The sequence below is a fragment of the Diceros bicornis genome, chromosome 28 (genome assembly GCF_020826845.1).
Source record: "Diceros bicornis minor isolate mBicDic1 chromosome 28, mDicBic1.mat.cur, whole genome shotgun sequence".
NCBI lineage: Eukaryota > Metazoa > Chordata > Mammalia > Perissodactyla > Rhinocerotidae > Diceros > Diceros bicornis.
Genome location: NC_080767.1, coordinates 14,384,349 through 14,402,149, shown reverse-complemented (window position 1 = coordinate 14,402,149; position 17,801 = coordinate 14,384,349). Strand labels below are relative to the sequence as shown.

At 34.2% G+C, this 17,801-nt stretch overlaps 1 protein-coding gene across 1 annotated transcript; it reads right to left on the bottom strand.

Moving 5' to 3' along the window:
- Window positions 1-11,905: 11,905 nt before the first annotated feature.
- LOC131393796 (olfactory receptor 13D1-like) lies at window positions 11,906-16,969 on the bottom strand. The gene is given in 3 exon segments (XM_058524822.1): window positions 11,906-12,427; window positions 12,429-12,844; window positions 16,960-16,969. Coding segments are annotated over 2 exon segments (936 nt in total). The 5' UTR covers window positions 12,843-12,844; window positions 16,960-16,969.
- Between the last annotated feature and the right edge of the window lie 832 nt (window positions 16,970-17,801).

Here is a 17,801-nt window from a genome sequence, read left to right as displayed (position 1 = left end):
TAGTGCATTAATTTTTAACCTTTCTTATTTTCATATAATAAAGAAGATTGAAATATCTATCTATTTATTTATTTATGCCTATAAATTTCCTTCTAGAGTTAAACTTCATTAACTGGTTTTGATGGTAATTTTATTGTCAAGATTTAAATATTTTGTAATTTCCATCATGATTTCTCTTCTAGCCAATGACTTATTTAGAAGCATGTTTCAAAACTTCCAAATATAAAATATTTTTGGGGTTATATTTGTATTATTGATTTCTAATTCAGTTATGTTATAACTAGAAATTGTGGTTGAGTGATTTTAATTTTTCAACATTTGTTGACTTGCTTTGTATTATAAATATGTATTCTCTAGTGTTTGAATATAAAATGGTATAGATCTTACATATTATATATTTTATATATTATAGTATATATATTATTATATATTTATATATTTTAATTAATCTTATTAACTGTGGAATTCAAATCTTCTATTTTCACATTTCTATACCTATCAGTTTGAGAGAGGTGTGTGTTAAAATCACCTACTTTTATTTAGTGTCTTCAGAAGATTTGTGTCTTCTCGTAATTCTGAAGATTTTTGTTTTCTTTATTTTGAAGCGATCTTTTGTATGAATAGGATGAAGATTGTTTTTTCTTTCTGATCTTTCTGCTGTTATGATTTTTGCTTCAAGGCCTATTTTGTCTACTCTAAGCAATAAGTTTCTTTTGGTTGGTGTTTGTCTGATACGGATTTTTCCACCCCATTACTTTCAACTTCTTTTTGTGAAGTTTTAGATGTTTTTCTTATAAATGGAATACAGCTGAATTAAAGAGAATCCAATCTGAGAATATTTATCTTCTAACTGGTATGTTTAACATAATTACATCTATTATGATGGATACTAATGTATTTGAGTATATTTCTTAATCTAATTTTTCTTATTTAGTGTTTTCTATCTCTTTTATTCGCTGCTTTTTTTTTTTCAACTTTCCTGACTTTGATTGACGAAGTTTTCTTTATTTCTTTGACTGGTTTGAAAATTTGATATCTTATTTCTATTCTTTTTGTATTAACCCCTATTTTTACAAGATGCCTGTTTAACATTGCAAAGTCTAACTAACATACTGCAGACTTCCTGAACGAAACAAGGATCTTAGAAGAGTTACCTCTGATTGCCAACCTCTCTTATCTTCTATCTTTTTGCTTTTAGAATTTCATTTCCACCACCTTGTTTTTAAATTTCAAAATTTATTGCCTTTATTTTTTTAAAGACAATAATTTTATAGATTTATTTAAAAATATTCTAATTTATTAGTTCTTTGTTAACTATTGCTTTCTTTCTTTTTTTCATTCTACTCTTTCCATCTATGTTGAATTTTCTTCTTCCTTAGGTATATTCTTTAATAGTTCTGTGAATTAAAATCTCTTAGTCTTTGTCTAAAAACTTACTTGTCTTCAGTCTTGAAAGATAATTTAGCTGGTTTACAGTTTATAGTTATTTTGCTTCAGTAATTTGAAGATATATTCTGTTATTATCTGAATTCTATTTTGTTGATGCTATTTCTATTTTATTCTTTGATGCATACAATAAATTACTCTTAAAATGTAATAGGATTATTTATTAAAAGCAGACCGTGCTTCCTTTTTAAAAAACTATATTAAATGCTCTTTGTATAACATATTGTGATTTCTTTTTAGACCAACTTCCCTGTTTCATTATTGCGACTAGCATTGCTAATGTATTTTGCATTATTATAATTATTAGTGAAAATTTATTTAATATTGATTAAAAACTCTTTATATATGTCTTAAAATGTGAAATGTAAGTGTTAATGCAAATTGTAAAGTGTAGACTGTATGACATACACAAAAGAAAAAGCAAGAGGTCTTCTATAGCAACTATAGCAACCATAGTCTAGGATTTGTCATTATGCTCTTTATCTTGTAAAAGGCAAGTCAAAGAAAATTCTATATTTTATGTTTTGAGAACTGAGAGGAGATACTAATGGAAAATACTAATAAGTTATAATATACTTATTGAAAGGTAATGTACTTCTGCACACACTATACTCCTACATCATTATACTTAGAATTTATTATAATTTCATTAGTGTGCTTAATACAGCTCATTAGACAAGGTAGTCAAATTCCCTGCCTTAACTTGACACTGGAAAACAGAGAGCATAAGAACTTTCTTAAAATTTTGTCATCTGTCTTTTATATGATTATTTTGTCATATGTCTCCATTTTCTTCTACAATTGCTTTTGCCTTATATTCCTGAATTTTAATTTCATCTAGTACACTGGCCTTTGTTTTGATTAAAGCTATTTGCCGTGAAGACAGAATTTCATTTTTTGTTTTTTTGTGATGAAGATCAGCCCTGAGCTAACATCCATGCTAATCCTCCTCTTTTTGCTGAGGAAGACTGGCTCTGAGCTAACATCTATTGCCAATCTTCCTCCTTTTTTTTTTTCCCCCAAAGCCCCAGTAGATAGTTGTATGTCATAGTTGCACATCCTTCTAGTTGCGACGTGCCCTCAGCATGGCCGGAGAAGCAGTGCCTTGGTGCGCACCCGGTGCGCGCAGGGGATCTGAACCCCAGGCCGCCAGTAGTGGAGCGTGCACACTTAACCGCTAAGCCACGGGGGCCGGCCCCAGAATTTCATTTTTAACAATAATTAATATAATGAATGTTCTGTTTGTCATTTAAGTATAGTCCTGATAGTCTACTTCAATAATTTTTTTCATCACCCCTTTCCCTAACATGGAGCCATCGATTTATTGTACCTTTCAAAATCCTTTGAAAATTAAACCTTTTAGATTTGATGCATGAAATTTATATTCAACATCTCTTTCTCACTACTAGCAATAGTCTTAACTATATCGGCCAAAGTCTTAATTTCTTCTTAAAAAAATGATAATATACATTGCACATACATATTAACACTTATATCCTATAATCAACTCAATTATTATTACAATGTAACTACTATTAATTTAGATAGTCTTTAATCAATAGTGTCTCATAATTTAATCATTGTTTTTTTATCCCACTTCTGAGTAAGAATATAAGTAACATAGAAAAGAAAGAATTCTTTCTTTTATCTAGGTTATAGTTTAATTTCTTTGGGTTGAACTTCCATGTTTTAGTTCTCATTACAGTTCCATATCAGAATAGGTCCTGAGAAATGTTAGTGATTATGTAACTTAGTTGTTTTAAGAATAGCAATGTTACAAGATATACAGGTGATTATCATGTGAATGTAGAGGAACCGCATTATGAAAAATATCTTCATGGCCTTATAAGTGTTGAATGTGAAATTGCAGAAAAATGTTGTAGGAATAACTAAGATCTCTTTTGCTAAGGTCTATACAATCTGACATGCCATGGGGAATCAGTGATTCCCACAGAAATAGCTAAAGACAAATGGAGACTTTAGCATAAAACATATCATGTGAAAGAAGTTTGTTGAAAACTTTTCCCTCATTACTTAGAGTTCAAATTTGGTGAATCTTCTGATACTTTTCCTTTCTTCCCTCTGTTTTTCCCCATCCCCCCGGAATAACAATGAAAGGCTGATAACTGTTCAGTATAGGAAATCAAGTTTCAAAGGGACCATTAAAATGTACTTTTCATTACTCCCTGGTTGGAGTTGTAAACAATCTATTGAAAAGTTTTCTTTTTAAATAGGGATAACTTTTTTTTTCCTAGAAGAAGTTTAGAAAAAACTTTTTAAAATTCATTTGCTACTCTTGCCTCTATTAGAATCTATCTTGCATCATAATTTAACGTAATGAATTTTCTATGTATTTTTAGTATTGGAAAAAAGTCTCTTTCACGGGATCTTGTGAAGACTGGTTTAATAAAGACTGCTCTCTTGGTGATGTGAAAAAAAATCCTCTTCTCTTTGTCATTTTGTTTATTTTATAAATTTAGATATTTGAACCTTCTAATTAGTAAGTCACACAGAATGCCACCTTGTTTCCTCAAAAGAAGGAAGCATAAACTATCTTCTTCCTCAATGACACAGTTATCTGTTTTCATTTAAATGTCTTGAAGAGTCACCCAATTATCTGATCATGCTGGAATTTCAAAGCCTGAGTATTTATCAGCATTTACTTCTTTATTTTTTAAGTCATAAGACATTTAGATTTTTTCTTATATAGAGTATAACCTTTATAACATTTTTGTCAGAAATATTTGTAATCACAAGTCAAGAATTCTTACCAGTATGTCACAATTTAAATTTCTTGAATCCTCTAGGAATATCTTGCCACTGGATAGCGTGGTAAAGTGATTTTAACGTCTAGTTTTGCAAGCATAGTGTCTTATATTTCATCAGTTACTACATTAGTAAATAGATGTGTCAAATGGTGTAACACAGAAAGTAGTATGTCAGTGTGAAATTGGAAACTGATTTTCAGCTGGGACTTCAATCAAGATGTGACTCTTCCCAGCAATAGAATTATATCATTACTTTGTCTAGCACCAAAAGCAAAAAAATAAATAAATAAATAAATAAATAAATACAAATAAGCAAACATAGATTATGATAGAGTATACTGACAGGAGTCCCAGCACTTAGATTTTGGAATAAAAAGAGCTTCGTCATGAGCGAGTAAGAAACAGAGAGACAGAGAGAGAGAGAGCGAGAATGAATGAGAATGTTCTAAGAATTAAAAGAAGTTCAGTTTTGCTGGAACACAGGATGCAGAACAGTGGGGAGAGGTAAAAGTTGATGAAAGATGAGTCTGAAGAGTTATATGGGATCTAAATCTTGGACAACTTTGCAGGTCATTTTAAGAATTCTTTTTTCCACTTCATTGAAGTATGATTGACATACAAAAAGCTACAGATATTTAATTTTTACAACTTGATGTGTTTGGAGATAAGTATATACACCCATAAGACGATCATCAGTATCAACACCTTAAACTTATCCGTCACCTCCAAAAGTCTTCTCTTGTTCCCTTTGGTTTTTTTTTTTTTCCTTTTGTGGTAGGAGCACTTAACCTAAGATCTAACCCACTCAGCAAAATTTTAAGTATACAGTACAGTATTGTTAATCATAGGCCCTATGTTGTACAGTAGATCTCCATAATTTGTTAATTTTACACAACTGAAACTTTGTACCCTTTGACTGACATTTCCCCATTTCCTCTTCCCCCTAGCCCCTGGCAACCACCATTTTTCTCTCTGCTTCTGAGTTTGACTATTTTAGATTCCACATATAAGGGAGCTCATACAGTATTTGTCTTTCTGTGTCTGGCTTATTTCACTTAGCATAATGTCCTCCAGGTCCATCCACATTGTCACAAATGGTAGGATTTCCTTCCTTTTTTAAGGCTGAATAATACTCCATTGTATGTATATATCACATTTTCTTTATTCATTTGTCCATTGATGGACATTTAGATTTTTTCCATATATTAGCTATTGTGAACAATGCTGCAGTGAATATGGGAATGCAGATATCTCTTTAACATGTAGGTTTCAATTCCTTTGGATATATACGCAGAAGTAGGATTGCTGGATGAAATGGTAATTATATTTTTTATGTTTTTAGGAAACTTTATATTGTTTTCCATAGTGGCTACACCAATTTACATTCCCACCAAGAGTGTAGAAGGGTTCTCTTTTCTCCACAACCTCACCAACACTTGTTGTCCTTTGTTTATTTAATAATAGCCATCCTACTAGGTGTGAGGTGATAGCTAATTGTTTTGATTTGCATTTCCCTGATGATCAGTGATGTTGAGCACTTTTTCATATACCTGTTGGCCATTTGTATGTCTTATTTGAAGAAATGTTTATTTAGTTTCTTTGCTCATTTTTAAATTGGATTATTTGTTTTCTTTGTTATTGAGTTGTAGGAGTTCCTTATATATTTTGAATATTAACCCTTATCATATATGTAGTCTACAAATATTTTCTCCCATTCTGTAGGTTGCCTTTTCACTTTGCTAATTGTTTCCTTTGCTATGCAGAAGCTTTTTAGTTTGATGCAATTCTACATGTCTGTTTTTGCTTTTGTTGTCTGTGTTTTTGGTGTTCTATCCAAATCATTGCCTAGCCTAATGCTAGAAGCTTTTCCCCTGTTTTCTTCTAAGAGTTTTATTGTTTCATATTTTGCATTTAAGTCTTTAATCCATTTTGAATTGATTTGTGTATATGGTGTAAGATAAGGGTCCAATTTCATTCTTTTGCATCTGGATATCCAATTTTACCAGTACTATTTACTGAAGAGACTATCTTTTCCCCATTGTGTATTCTTGGTACCCTCGTTGAAGGTCATTTGAAACTTATACACATGGGTTTATGTCTGGGTTCCCTATTTTGTTCCATTGATTTATGTCTGTTTTTATGCCAGCACAATACTGTTTTTATTACTGTAGCTTTGTAATATAATCTGAAATCAGGATGTGTGATGTCTCCAGCTTTGTTCTTCTTGCTCAGTATTGCTTTGACTATTCAGGTTGTTTATGGTTCCAAAAGAATTGTTTTTCCTATTTTTAAAAAAAAAATATACCATTGCGATTTTGTTAGGGATTGTGTTGAATCTATAGATCATTTTGGAAAGTACAGACATTTTAACAGTATTAATTCTTTCAACCATGAACAAGGGATGTCCTTCCATTTATTTGCGTTTTTTAAAATTTCTTTCATCAATGTTTTATAGTTTTCAGTGCACAAGCCTTTACCTTCTTGGTTAAGTTTATTCCTAAGTATTTTATTCTTTTTGATGCTATTGTAAATGGAATTGTTTTCTTAATTTCCTTTTTGGATAAGTTGTTATCAATGTATAGAAATACAACTGGTTTTTGTATGTTGATATTGTATCCTGCCACTTTACTGAATTTGCTTACTAGTTCTAACAGTTTGTGTGTGTGTGTGTGTGTGTGTGTGTGTGTGGAGTCTCTAGGGTTTTCTACATATGAGATTATGTCATCTGAAAATAGCAATAGTTTTACTTCTTCCCTTCTGATTTGAATATCTTTTATTTCTTTTTTGTGCCTAATTACTCTAGCTAGGACCTCCAGTACTATGTTGAATAGGAGAGACAAGAATGGGCATCTTTACCTTGTTCAGGATTTTATGGGGAAAGGTTTCAGCTTTTCATCATTGAGCATTAATGTTTGCTATGGGCTTTTTATTAATGGTCTTTGTTAAGTTCCTTCCATATCTAATTGATTGAGAGTTTTTATCACGAAAAGATGTTGAATTTTGTCAAATGCTTTTTCTGCATCTATTGAGATAACCATGTGATTTTTATACTTCATTCTGTTAAAGGGGTGTATTACATTGATTGATTTGCATATGTTGAATAATCCTTGCATCCCAGGGGTAAATTCCACTTTCTCATGGTGTATTTATCCTTTTAATATGCTGTTGTTAGATTGATCATATCTTGTTGAGGATTTTGCATGTATGTTTATCAGGGATATTGGTCTGTAGGTTTCTTTTCTTGCGGTGATTTTTTCTAGCTTTGGTATCAGAATGATGCTGGCCTCAGAGAGTGAGTTTCGAAGTGTTCTACATCTATTGCTTGGAAGAGGTTAAGAAGGATTGATGTTAATTCTTCTTTAAATATTTGGTAGGATTCACCCATGAAGCCAATTTCCTTTTCGGGAATTTTTTTGATTACTCCTTCAATCTCCTTATTTGTTATTGGTCTGTTCAGGCTTTCTTTTTCTTATTGATTCAGTCTTGGCAGGATGTATGTTTCTAGAAATTTCTCTATTTCTTCAATGTTGTCCAATTTGTTGGTGTATAATTGTTCATAATAGGCCCTTATGATTAAGTACTGCTTTTGTTGCATCTCAAATGTTTTGGTATGCTGTGTTTTCATTTTTGTTTCTCTTGAGATATTTTCTAATATTCTGTTCGATTTCTTCTTTGATCCAATAGTTGTTTAAGAATGTGTTGTTTCCATGTATTTGTGAGTTTTCCCATTTTCTTTCAATTATTTATTTCTAGTTTCATTCCATTATGATAAGAAAAGACACTTAGAACGATTTCAATCTTCTTAAGTTTGTTAAGACTTGTTTTGTGACCTAGCATGTGATGTATCCTGGAGAATGTCGCATGTGTACTTGAGAATGAGTATTCATTGCTCTGTTGAGTGGAATGTTCTATATATGTTTTTTAGGTTCATTTGGTATGTAGTATTTTTCAAGTCTGATGTTTCCTTTTTGATTTTATGTCTGGATTATCTATCCATTATAGAGAGTGAGACGTGGAAGTCTCCTACTATTATTGTATGGTTTTCTATATCTCCCTTTAGATCTGTGAATGTTTGCTTTATAGATTTAGGTGCTATGATGTTGAGTGAATATATATTTATAATTGTTATATCTTCATGATAAATTGACCCTTTTATCATTATATAGTGACCTTCTTTGTCTCTTGTGATAGTTTTTGACTTAAAGTCTATTTTGTCTGATGTAAATCTAGCTACCATCATGAGCTGCTTGACAATGTGGATTTGTTCTGACAATTGCATTGTTAGGCTATTTTGTTGTTGTGTGAACATCATAGAGTGTACTTGCACAAACCTAGTTGGTATAGCCTACCACACACCTAGGCTATTTGGTGTAGCCTATTGCTCCTAGGCTACAAACCTGTATAGCATGTTACTTTATTGAATATTGTAGGCAATTGTAATACATTAGTAAGTATTTGTGTGTGTAAATATATCTAAATGTAGAAAAGGTACAGTAAAAATATGATATAAAAGATAAAAAATGGTACACCTGTATAGGGCACTTACTGTGAATGGAGCTTGTGGGACTGGAAATTGCTCTGAGTGAGTCAGTGAGTGAGTGGTGAGTGAACGTGAAGGCCTAGGACGTTACTGTACACTACTGTAGACCTTATAAACACTGTACACTTAGGCTACGCTAATTTATAAAAAAGTTTTTCTTCAATAATAAATAAAACAGCTTACTGTAACTGATTTACTTTATAAACTTTAGATTTTTTTTTAACTTTTTGACTCTTTTCTAATAACACTTAGCTTAAAGCACAAGTACATTGTACAGCTGTACAAAAAAATTTACTTTTTTTATATCCTTATTCTGTAAGTTTTTTTCTATTTTTAAATGTTTAATTTTTTTTTTTTACTTTTAAATTTTTTATTAAAAACTAAGACAGAAACACACACATTAGCCCTACACAGGGTCAGGATCATCAGTCTCACTGTCTTCCACCTCTACGTCTTGTCCCACTGGAAGGTGTTCAGGTGCAATAACATGCATGGAGCTGTCATCTCCCATAATAACAATGCCTTCTTCTAGGAACACCTCCTGAAGGACCCGCCTGAGACTTTTCTTGAGGAGGTGTCACTTTTTTCAGAAATATGTCTAGGGTGGTTTGCTTTATTCTTTTTCTAATCACAGATTTGCTTGTAAGCAGACAATGGATCACAAACATTCTTCTCTATTAATGAAAACATTTTGGTGTTGGGGTCTATGTTTTCAGACTCTTTAAGGAGCTTATTGAGATCTGCAAAACCTTCAGCTAAACCCTTTACTGTGAATTTTCTTGGGGGTTCTTCTTTTTCTTCTCCTGCAGTTTCCTTTTCTCTTGCTTCTTCTTCAGCTGTGTAATGTTACAATGGCTATAAAATTACTAGGTAATAGTAATTTTTTAGCTCCATTATAATTTTACGAGACTACCATCAGATATGTGGCCTGTCATTGACTGAAACATCATTATGTGCCACATGATTGTACCTTTCTCTGTTGGTTACTATGTGCATGGAATGTCTTTCTTCAGCCCTTCACTTTCAGCCTATGTGTGTTCTTAAATCTAAAGTGAATCTCTTGTAGACGGCCTATAGTTGAGTCTTGTTTTTCAATCCATTCAGCCACTCTATGTCTTTTTTTTTTTTAATTTATTTATTTTTCCCCCAAAGCCCCAGTAGATAGTTGTATGTCATAGCTGCACATCCTTCTAGTTGCTGTATGTGGGACGTGGCCTCAGCATGGCCGGAGAAGCAGTGCGTCGGTGCGCACCCGGGATCCGAACCCCGGCCACCAGCAGCGGAGCGTGCGCACTTAACGGCTAAGCCACGGGGCCAGCCCACTCTATGTCTTTTGATTGGAGAGTTTAGTCCATTTACATTTAAAGTATTTATTGATAGGTAAGGACTTATTATTGTCAGTTTGTTTGTTGTTTCTTGTCTGTTTTGTAGCTCTTATTTCTGTCTCCTCATCTTTCTTTGTGGTTTGTTAATTTTTTGTGGTGGTATTATTTGTTTCTTTTCTCTTTATTTTTTGTATATCTATTGTACTTTTTACGTAGTTACCATAGGATTTGTATCGACATTTTTTAGTTATAGCAGTCCATTTTAAGATGATAAAAACTTAACACAATTGCATGCAGAATTTTTGCACTTTATCCCCAACCCCCTTTATGTAATTAATGTCAGATTTTACTTCTTTTTATGCAGTCATATCTTGGAGATGTTGCTGGTTTGGTTCCAGACCACCACAATAAAGTGAATATTGCAATAATGCAAATCACATGAATTTTTTTGTTTCCCAGTCCATGTAAAAGTTATGTTTACACTGTACTGCAGTCTATTAAGTTTCCAATAGCATTGTGTCTAAAAAAACAATGTATATACCTTAATGAATTTATTGCTAAAAGATGCTAACCATTATCTAAGCCTTCAGCACGTCAATCTTTTTGCTGGTGGAGGGTCTTGTAAAAAATACAGTATCTGTGAGGCATAATAAAATGAAGTGCAATAAAATGAGGTGTGCTTATATTATGTTCCTATTAACAAATTTCTGTGATTATAGTTATTCTTACTATTTTTGTCTTTTAATTTATATGCTAGTATTAAAAGTGATTGACATGCCACCATTACAGTATGCAATTTTCTGTGTTTGTATTCATATTTATCTTTGGCAGTGAGATTTATATTTCATATAATTTCATGTTGTTGTTTACCATAGGTCTAGTGGTGATGAAGTCCTTCAGTTTTTGTTTGCCTGGGAAAGTCCTTATCTTTCCTTTATTCTTAAAGGATAGTTTGGCTGGGAAAAGCATTTTTGGTTGGCAGTTTCCTTATTTCAGTAGTTTGCATATATCATCTACTTTTCTCTTTGGTGATATCATTCTCAGTCTGACTCTCCCCACATATTGACAATGGTGGCCAGCAGAAGATCCAGGCATATGTTCTGCCAGTTTAGCAACTTAAAAAAAACTAACTCTTTTTTGATATTCAAAAAACATTTTGGCAATTAAGTCTAGTTAGCATGGCTTAGGTTGCTTGCTACTCTGAATGAATCACTGTGGCTAGGGGGACATTCATTTTTCATTGACCTAATCTGTGTTTCATGCTTATCATTCCATCTAGAGAGAGTGGTCAGCCCTACCCAGAAAAATATCAGCTGAGAATGAGAGACAATTGGTGCCTTAAAATGAAAAGATTCATTCTTTTACCAGATGAGGGAATACTCGATAGCCCCAAACAGTATGTATATACCTTGAGGAGACTGAGAAAGAAGATAAGAAAGAGAGAGAAGAAAGAGAAAGCTAGAAGAAGAAGGGAGGAGGGAAGAGGAGAGAGAGAGAGAGATACAGAGAGAGAGAGAATACAGAGAGAGACAGAGACAAATAGAGATAGAGAATACTCATCATGAACAGCATCCATCACACCCTCTATAGGACGAAGAGGCATAGCTGCATATAACTAGAGAGACTGCTGAAAAGGTATTATATGAAAAGGTTTACATGGACATTCTCTGTTGTAAAAATGAGAATTCCACATTTGGCTTTACAAACACAATTCTCTCATTATAGTGAGTTCTGCAGCTTCATCTGTGAATACCAAAAACATATCTTTTCCCCAAATGTAGCTGTCACATGTCTTAAGCACTTTTATATTTTTATATTTATATTTTTCATGAGTGCAAGTGTCTACTCAGGACTTTCTTCACAGCCTCTTTCACCTCCTTATTCCTCAGGCTATAGATGATGGGGTTCAACATTGGGGTTACCACTCCATAAGACAGACCAGTGATCTCATCAGATGTCTTTGTGTCCTTTGACTTGGGCTTCATGTACATAAAAAGGGCGGAACCATAAAATAAAATTACCACAGCAAGGTGGGCCGAACAGGTTGAATCGGCTTTCTTTCTCCCTTCAGTGGAGTTAAGTCTCAAGATGGTAGAGAGAATGAAAACATAGGAAATAAAAATTGACAGTAGGGGAATCACTAAGAAGAAAATACTTGCCACTGTTATGATAAACACAATGATGGTGATATCTGAACAGATGAGTTTAATAAGGGCCAGTAACTCACAGGTAAGATGGTCTATAACATTATTCCCACAAAAAGGCAACACCATTGTCAGGACTGTTTGCACTAAGGAGTTCAGACAGCCTATGATCCAGGACCATGCAGCCATGTGCACATAACAGCACCCTGTTCATGATGGTGGGGTACCTCAGTGGGTTGCAGATGGCCGCATACTGATCATAGGCCATCACAGCCAGGAGGACACACTCGGTGGAGCCCAAACCAAGGGAGACAACCATCTGCAGAGCACAGCCAATGAACGAGATGGATTTTCTTCCAGAGCTAAATATGATGAGCATAGGGGGAATGGACGATGATGTGTAACAAATGTCCAGGAACGAGAGGTTCCCAAGGAAGAAGTACATGGGGGTGTGGAGGCGAGAATCTAGGATGCTGATGATAATGAGGAGGCTATTTCCCAGGAGGATTATCAGGTATATGATGAGGCAGAGCCCGAACAGAAAAAACTGGAGCTCTGGGTATTGGGAAAATCCCGCCAGAAAGAATTCAGTCACGGCTGAGTAATTCTCCTTTTCCATGTGTCCATGTCACCTGCAGAGTTCACATAAGGACATGATTCAGGGAAATTTAAATTTATAATTTAGTTTAAAAAAATAACTTTAACTTGCATTATTTTGCTTGATATTTAGAACAGTTCTGGGAATCAGGAAAGGCGTGGTTATAATTTTAATTTTATTGATGATGAAACTGAAGCACTGAGAGATTCAGTACTTGGTGGGACCACGCAGCAGCAGAGGCAAAGCTACCAATAACCCCAAGAATCATGCTGTGAAGTGTCAGGCCTCTAGTAAAATAATAGGGACAACATAATTCTAAATGTAGATATAGAGCAATCTCATTACTGAATATTCTGAAGTAAAAGCTTTTTTTAAATGAAGCTGGTTCTATTTTTTTTTTTTTGTGAGGAAGATCAGCCCTGAGCTAACATCCATGCTAATCCTCCTCTTTTTTGCTGAGGAAGACTGGCTCTGAGCTAACATCTATTGCCAATCCTCCTCCTTTTTTTCCCCAAAGCCCCAGTAGATAGTTGTACGTCATAGTTGCACATCCTTCTAGTTGCTGTATGTGGGATGTGGCCTCAGCATGGCCAGAGAAGCGGTGCGTTGGTGCACGCCCGGAATCCGAACCCGGGCTGCCAGTAGCGGAGCGTGTGCCCGTAAAGGCTGATTCTATTTTAAAAATAGTACATCATATACAATCAGCACCATACCACTTAGCATGTGTGTGACTTTGGATAAGTTACTTCACTTTCTGAGCCTCAGTTGGTTCATAGTAAAATGTGGGAAAGAAATAACTCTGATAATTTGTTGTGAGTATTAAACTGCATAAAATATGTGAGGTGCCTGTTATAATACAATGATTAATATATATATATAATATAATGAAAACATTGTATCTATAATTATATTTTTATAATTATATTTTTGATGATAATTATTAGGTTTTGTGACTGGTCAGAAAGAAAAATTTATGTAGTGTGTTTAAGGTGATGATACTAACTTTTGAGGTCATAGTGGACAGACTTTGAATATTTTCTCTTCTCAGATGGCCATCTATCCGTCCTTCTTTCAAAGACGAGTCGTGAATTAATCTGAAAATATTTGAGATTGATCCCAAGGAGCTTCCAGAGGCTAAGCAGCCTGGGTCTGCATTAAGTACAAGTTTTTTAGAACCTGGAACTTCCCCTCCTTTAGTATACGTCACCTTCATAACACTAAATTCTGTAATTCTTCTCTTCTTTTTTTGGCACCAAACTCCTAGATGCATATTTTATATTTTTTCAGGAAGTTAATATAGTTTTACTGAGTACTTAATGATAATTATTTTTTCTTTTAATCTTTATATATATAATACCTTGGAATGTATCTCTGGGTCTTCTATATTATTTTTATTTTATGGCAAGGAACCTTCTGATAATTAGTGCATAAAATGTGCTTATAACAGTGCCTGGCACAATGATTTTATGAATATTGGTAAGTATTAGTATGGCTGGACCAATGATAGCTAGCTAATACTTATTGAGAACTAACTCTATGCTAAGCACTGTTATAAGCAATTTACCTTATTAACTCATTTAATATTCACTGCAACCCTATGAGATAAGTATTATATATAATAATAGTATGAGATACTATTACTATTCCCATTTTGCAGTGGAGCAAACTGCTACAGAGAAGTTAAAGTAGCTTGCACAAGGTCATATAGCTAGAACCAGGGTTTAGTAACTGGCAGTCTGGATCCAGAATCAGCTCTCATAACACAACACCATAGTACCTATCACAGATCCTCCTCTTTACCTCTGAAAATACTACGTGGCTCTTAGGTGTGTTGAAATTAACATTCCTGCCTTGCTTGCTTTTTCCAGCCTACACTGATCTTTCTATAAGTTCCTATGATATGCAGTGTTAGTACCATATGAAAACTCAGCTAAGCCCCAACTGTTTCCTATTTCTCTGATATGATGCCCAAGTAAGACTGTAGATTTTTGATGCAGGCACTGTGCGTTATGCTTTGTTGCATTCCTGTGATAGATTATATTCATTGGACTAGGGCTGCAGAGTGAGAAAATTGCTCCCTTTTCCTGTCTTCAGTTCACAACCAACCATTTGCCCTGCTTTCCTGTTTCTGGAGAGCAGAAGGGCATGATTCCTTGGCTGGTCACATAGGGCAGCCCCCCTGTCTTCTCCATTACCTTTCTGTATTTTTTTGTCTCCTTCTTAGTGAGTTATCACCTAGACAATGGTTTGGGAGAGATTAAAAAAGATGATGGTCCAGTATCTTAGTAACTTAGAAAAGATTCCCGTCTTCCTGCGCTTCCCTGCCTGTCTTGATTCGCATTTTCACATGGACTTGTTTCCTCAAAAGTGTGAGCTGAGGCAGTTCTGATTTATTTGAGCACAGCTGTTCTAAGTAGAAGGAGCAGGAGGAGGAAGAGAAGAGGTCAGAGAAGGACAGACGGAGCCTACTTTTACTGTTACAAATGAGTACTACACTTAGTACTTATATTTTGGCCGAGTGGGTGTTGAGAAGAAAGGAAGAGTGGCTCTCCTTTTCTCTGCTCAAAAAAAGTCCCAGATGAAGGAGGCCATTTTTCCAATATCTAGGACAAATAAGATAAAGTGGAAAGAGACACCTTATTAAAATTGAATTAGCCCATCATAAAAGGGCCAGTTTAACCTCCCCATCTTGTTTCATGTCTTTTCCATATTCCCCACTCCATGACTGTGTCAAGGGAGAAGTTACTGGGGGAGTGTTTGTTTCCCCATAATCTTCATCAGTCTTGCCTCAAAAGCCAGTCCAATACAACAGTATAATCTGAGATAAAACAGTATAGTTGCTATGTAATACGCCTTCAGGAAAAGGCCCCTGCAACCAGATTGTCACCCCTAAATATTACTAATATAGAAATTCTGGAGCCACTACTGACCCTTCTTCCTCGTGCTCTGCAATAGCCATGCTGAACTCCTCGCATTGTACCCCGAACATTATACTATTTCTTTTTTCTGCTTTTGTGCAAGCTCTTATCTTAAACCGGAAAGGCCCCTCCCAGTCACTTATTATCTTTTTGCTAGGACACTTTCCTGAACTTTATGTTTGAGTATGATGCCTATTTTAAGTGCTTCCACGGAACTGTGCTTCTCTCTTTCATGGCGTCTTTCATTTATTCAGCACTTAGCACAGTAGATACTGTAGTATTACTAGAGATCCAATTGGGAGAAAGATAGATACTGATCCTCAAAATGGACGCTGAACACAAATTACTTAGGAAAGAGTTAGTTTGTACTTTCAAGAAACAATTTTTGTGCTACATAAAGAGTTTAATGTCCAAAAAATTATGGAACACTTTGCAAATTATTTTATCAAACTAAAATAACTTTTATACTCTAAATTGTCAAAGATAGAATAAGACTATGGTTCAATCTCATTTGAATATATATATATATAAATCACAAATATATTTAAACCAAATACAACTCTATATTAAAGTAATTTCATGAATGCAAGGCATTCCAAATTAATATTTAGAAATCCATCAATATGATGTATTAAACAAATAGGTAAATAGAAAAAAGCCCTATATGATCATCCGGATAGATATAAAAAGAAAACATTTGATGGAATTCAACATTATTGATAAAAACTCAGTAATTTAGACAGGGCCCAACTTGATTTTAAATGATGAAACTCTGGAGGTATTTCCCTAAAAGTCAAAGATTACTGTTGTTACCATCAACATCATTATTGTTTAATATTATTTTCTGAAATATCCAACCAATAGATAGTTGTAATTTTCTTTTCTTTAGGATGCTGAAAATCTGGTATGTGGTGGTGAAACATGTTATAATATGTGATAAAACATACCTCTATTTGTTATACCACTGAAAATTGTAATCTTGGAGAAGAGTTAAGGAGAAGGAAAAATGATCATGATATAGTATTATGTGATAAGAGCAAGTTTCATGGCAAATGATTACAATTTTGTATATATGTAGCTGGAAGAAACTACATCAAAATATTCTGTGGTTTTCTTTGTCGTATTGGGTTTTGAGGCATTTTAAATTTCCTTAATATTTTTTATATTTTCCAAATTTTCTTTAATAAATGTATTTTTTGTTGTAAAAATAAGAAAAACATTTAAATTTTCCTTAATAGGGTACTTCCCTGGGACAAGGTTGACATTTGTATTCTTTTTAATGATTAGAAGATCACTAAAAAGGCCAAAAGGTCCAGGCATTTGTTGGCTCCAGCTGTCTCTAAAATCCAAGAAGGGAAAAGAAGAGTCAATGGATTGGAAATTGACTTGAGATTTTCTGTTGCTGTATTACGTAGGCTAGTTTATGCCATTTAATGTTTTGATTTCAATCAATAAATCTCACAAATATATCCACTCTGAGAAGACATACTGACACAGCCCAATTCTTGCAAAAGATTCTAGAGCCTGCCATTTAGAATGTGACAAAGGTTAGCAGTGCAGATAGGATGCACTGAAAAAGCAACAACAGTATCACACAGTAAAAAGAAAGGCAGAGGAGATACCTGGTAGAAAGATAAGACCATGCGGAAACAGCAGGGGCTTCTGTTACCTTTGCTTCTTTCTCTTTTTCTAAAAGTAAAGTTCCAATTTCTTGTCTCCCTGAGCTTTGTCCATCTCTCCAAAGGCCCTGTCCTGAGATAATTTTTCACCATTGGGCACCACCTACGCAAGGAAAAACTCTGAGACTCATGTTCATGTGCATCTACCTATCTTCCACCTGTATTTGCCAGCAGAAGTTTGTCTGTAAGGCATATAAATTCAGCTGGCATTTCATATTTTGCTTCAAGAGCCTCTTCAATCAGGCTGTACCACAGCCATCCTAGAAAGCTTCCTCGGGAGAAAATTCCCAGCACCAAGTATGGCATTCTAATTCCAGAGTTACCTAGTTTCCCCTATTGTTTATAAAGCCACTTTGTTCTTCACAATATGAAACATCCCACAC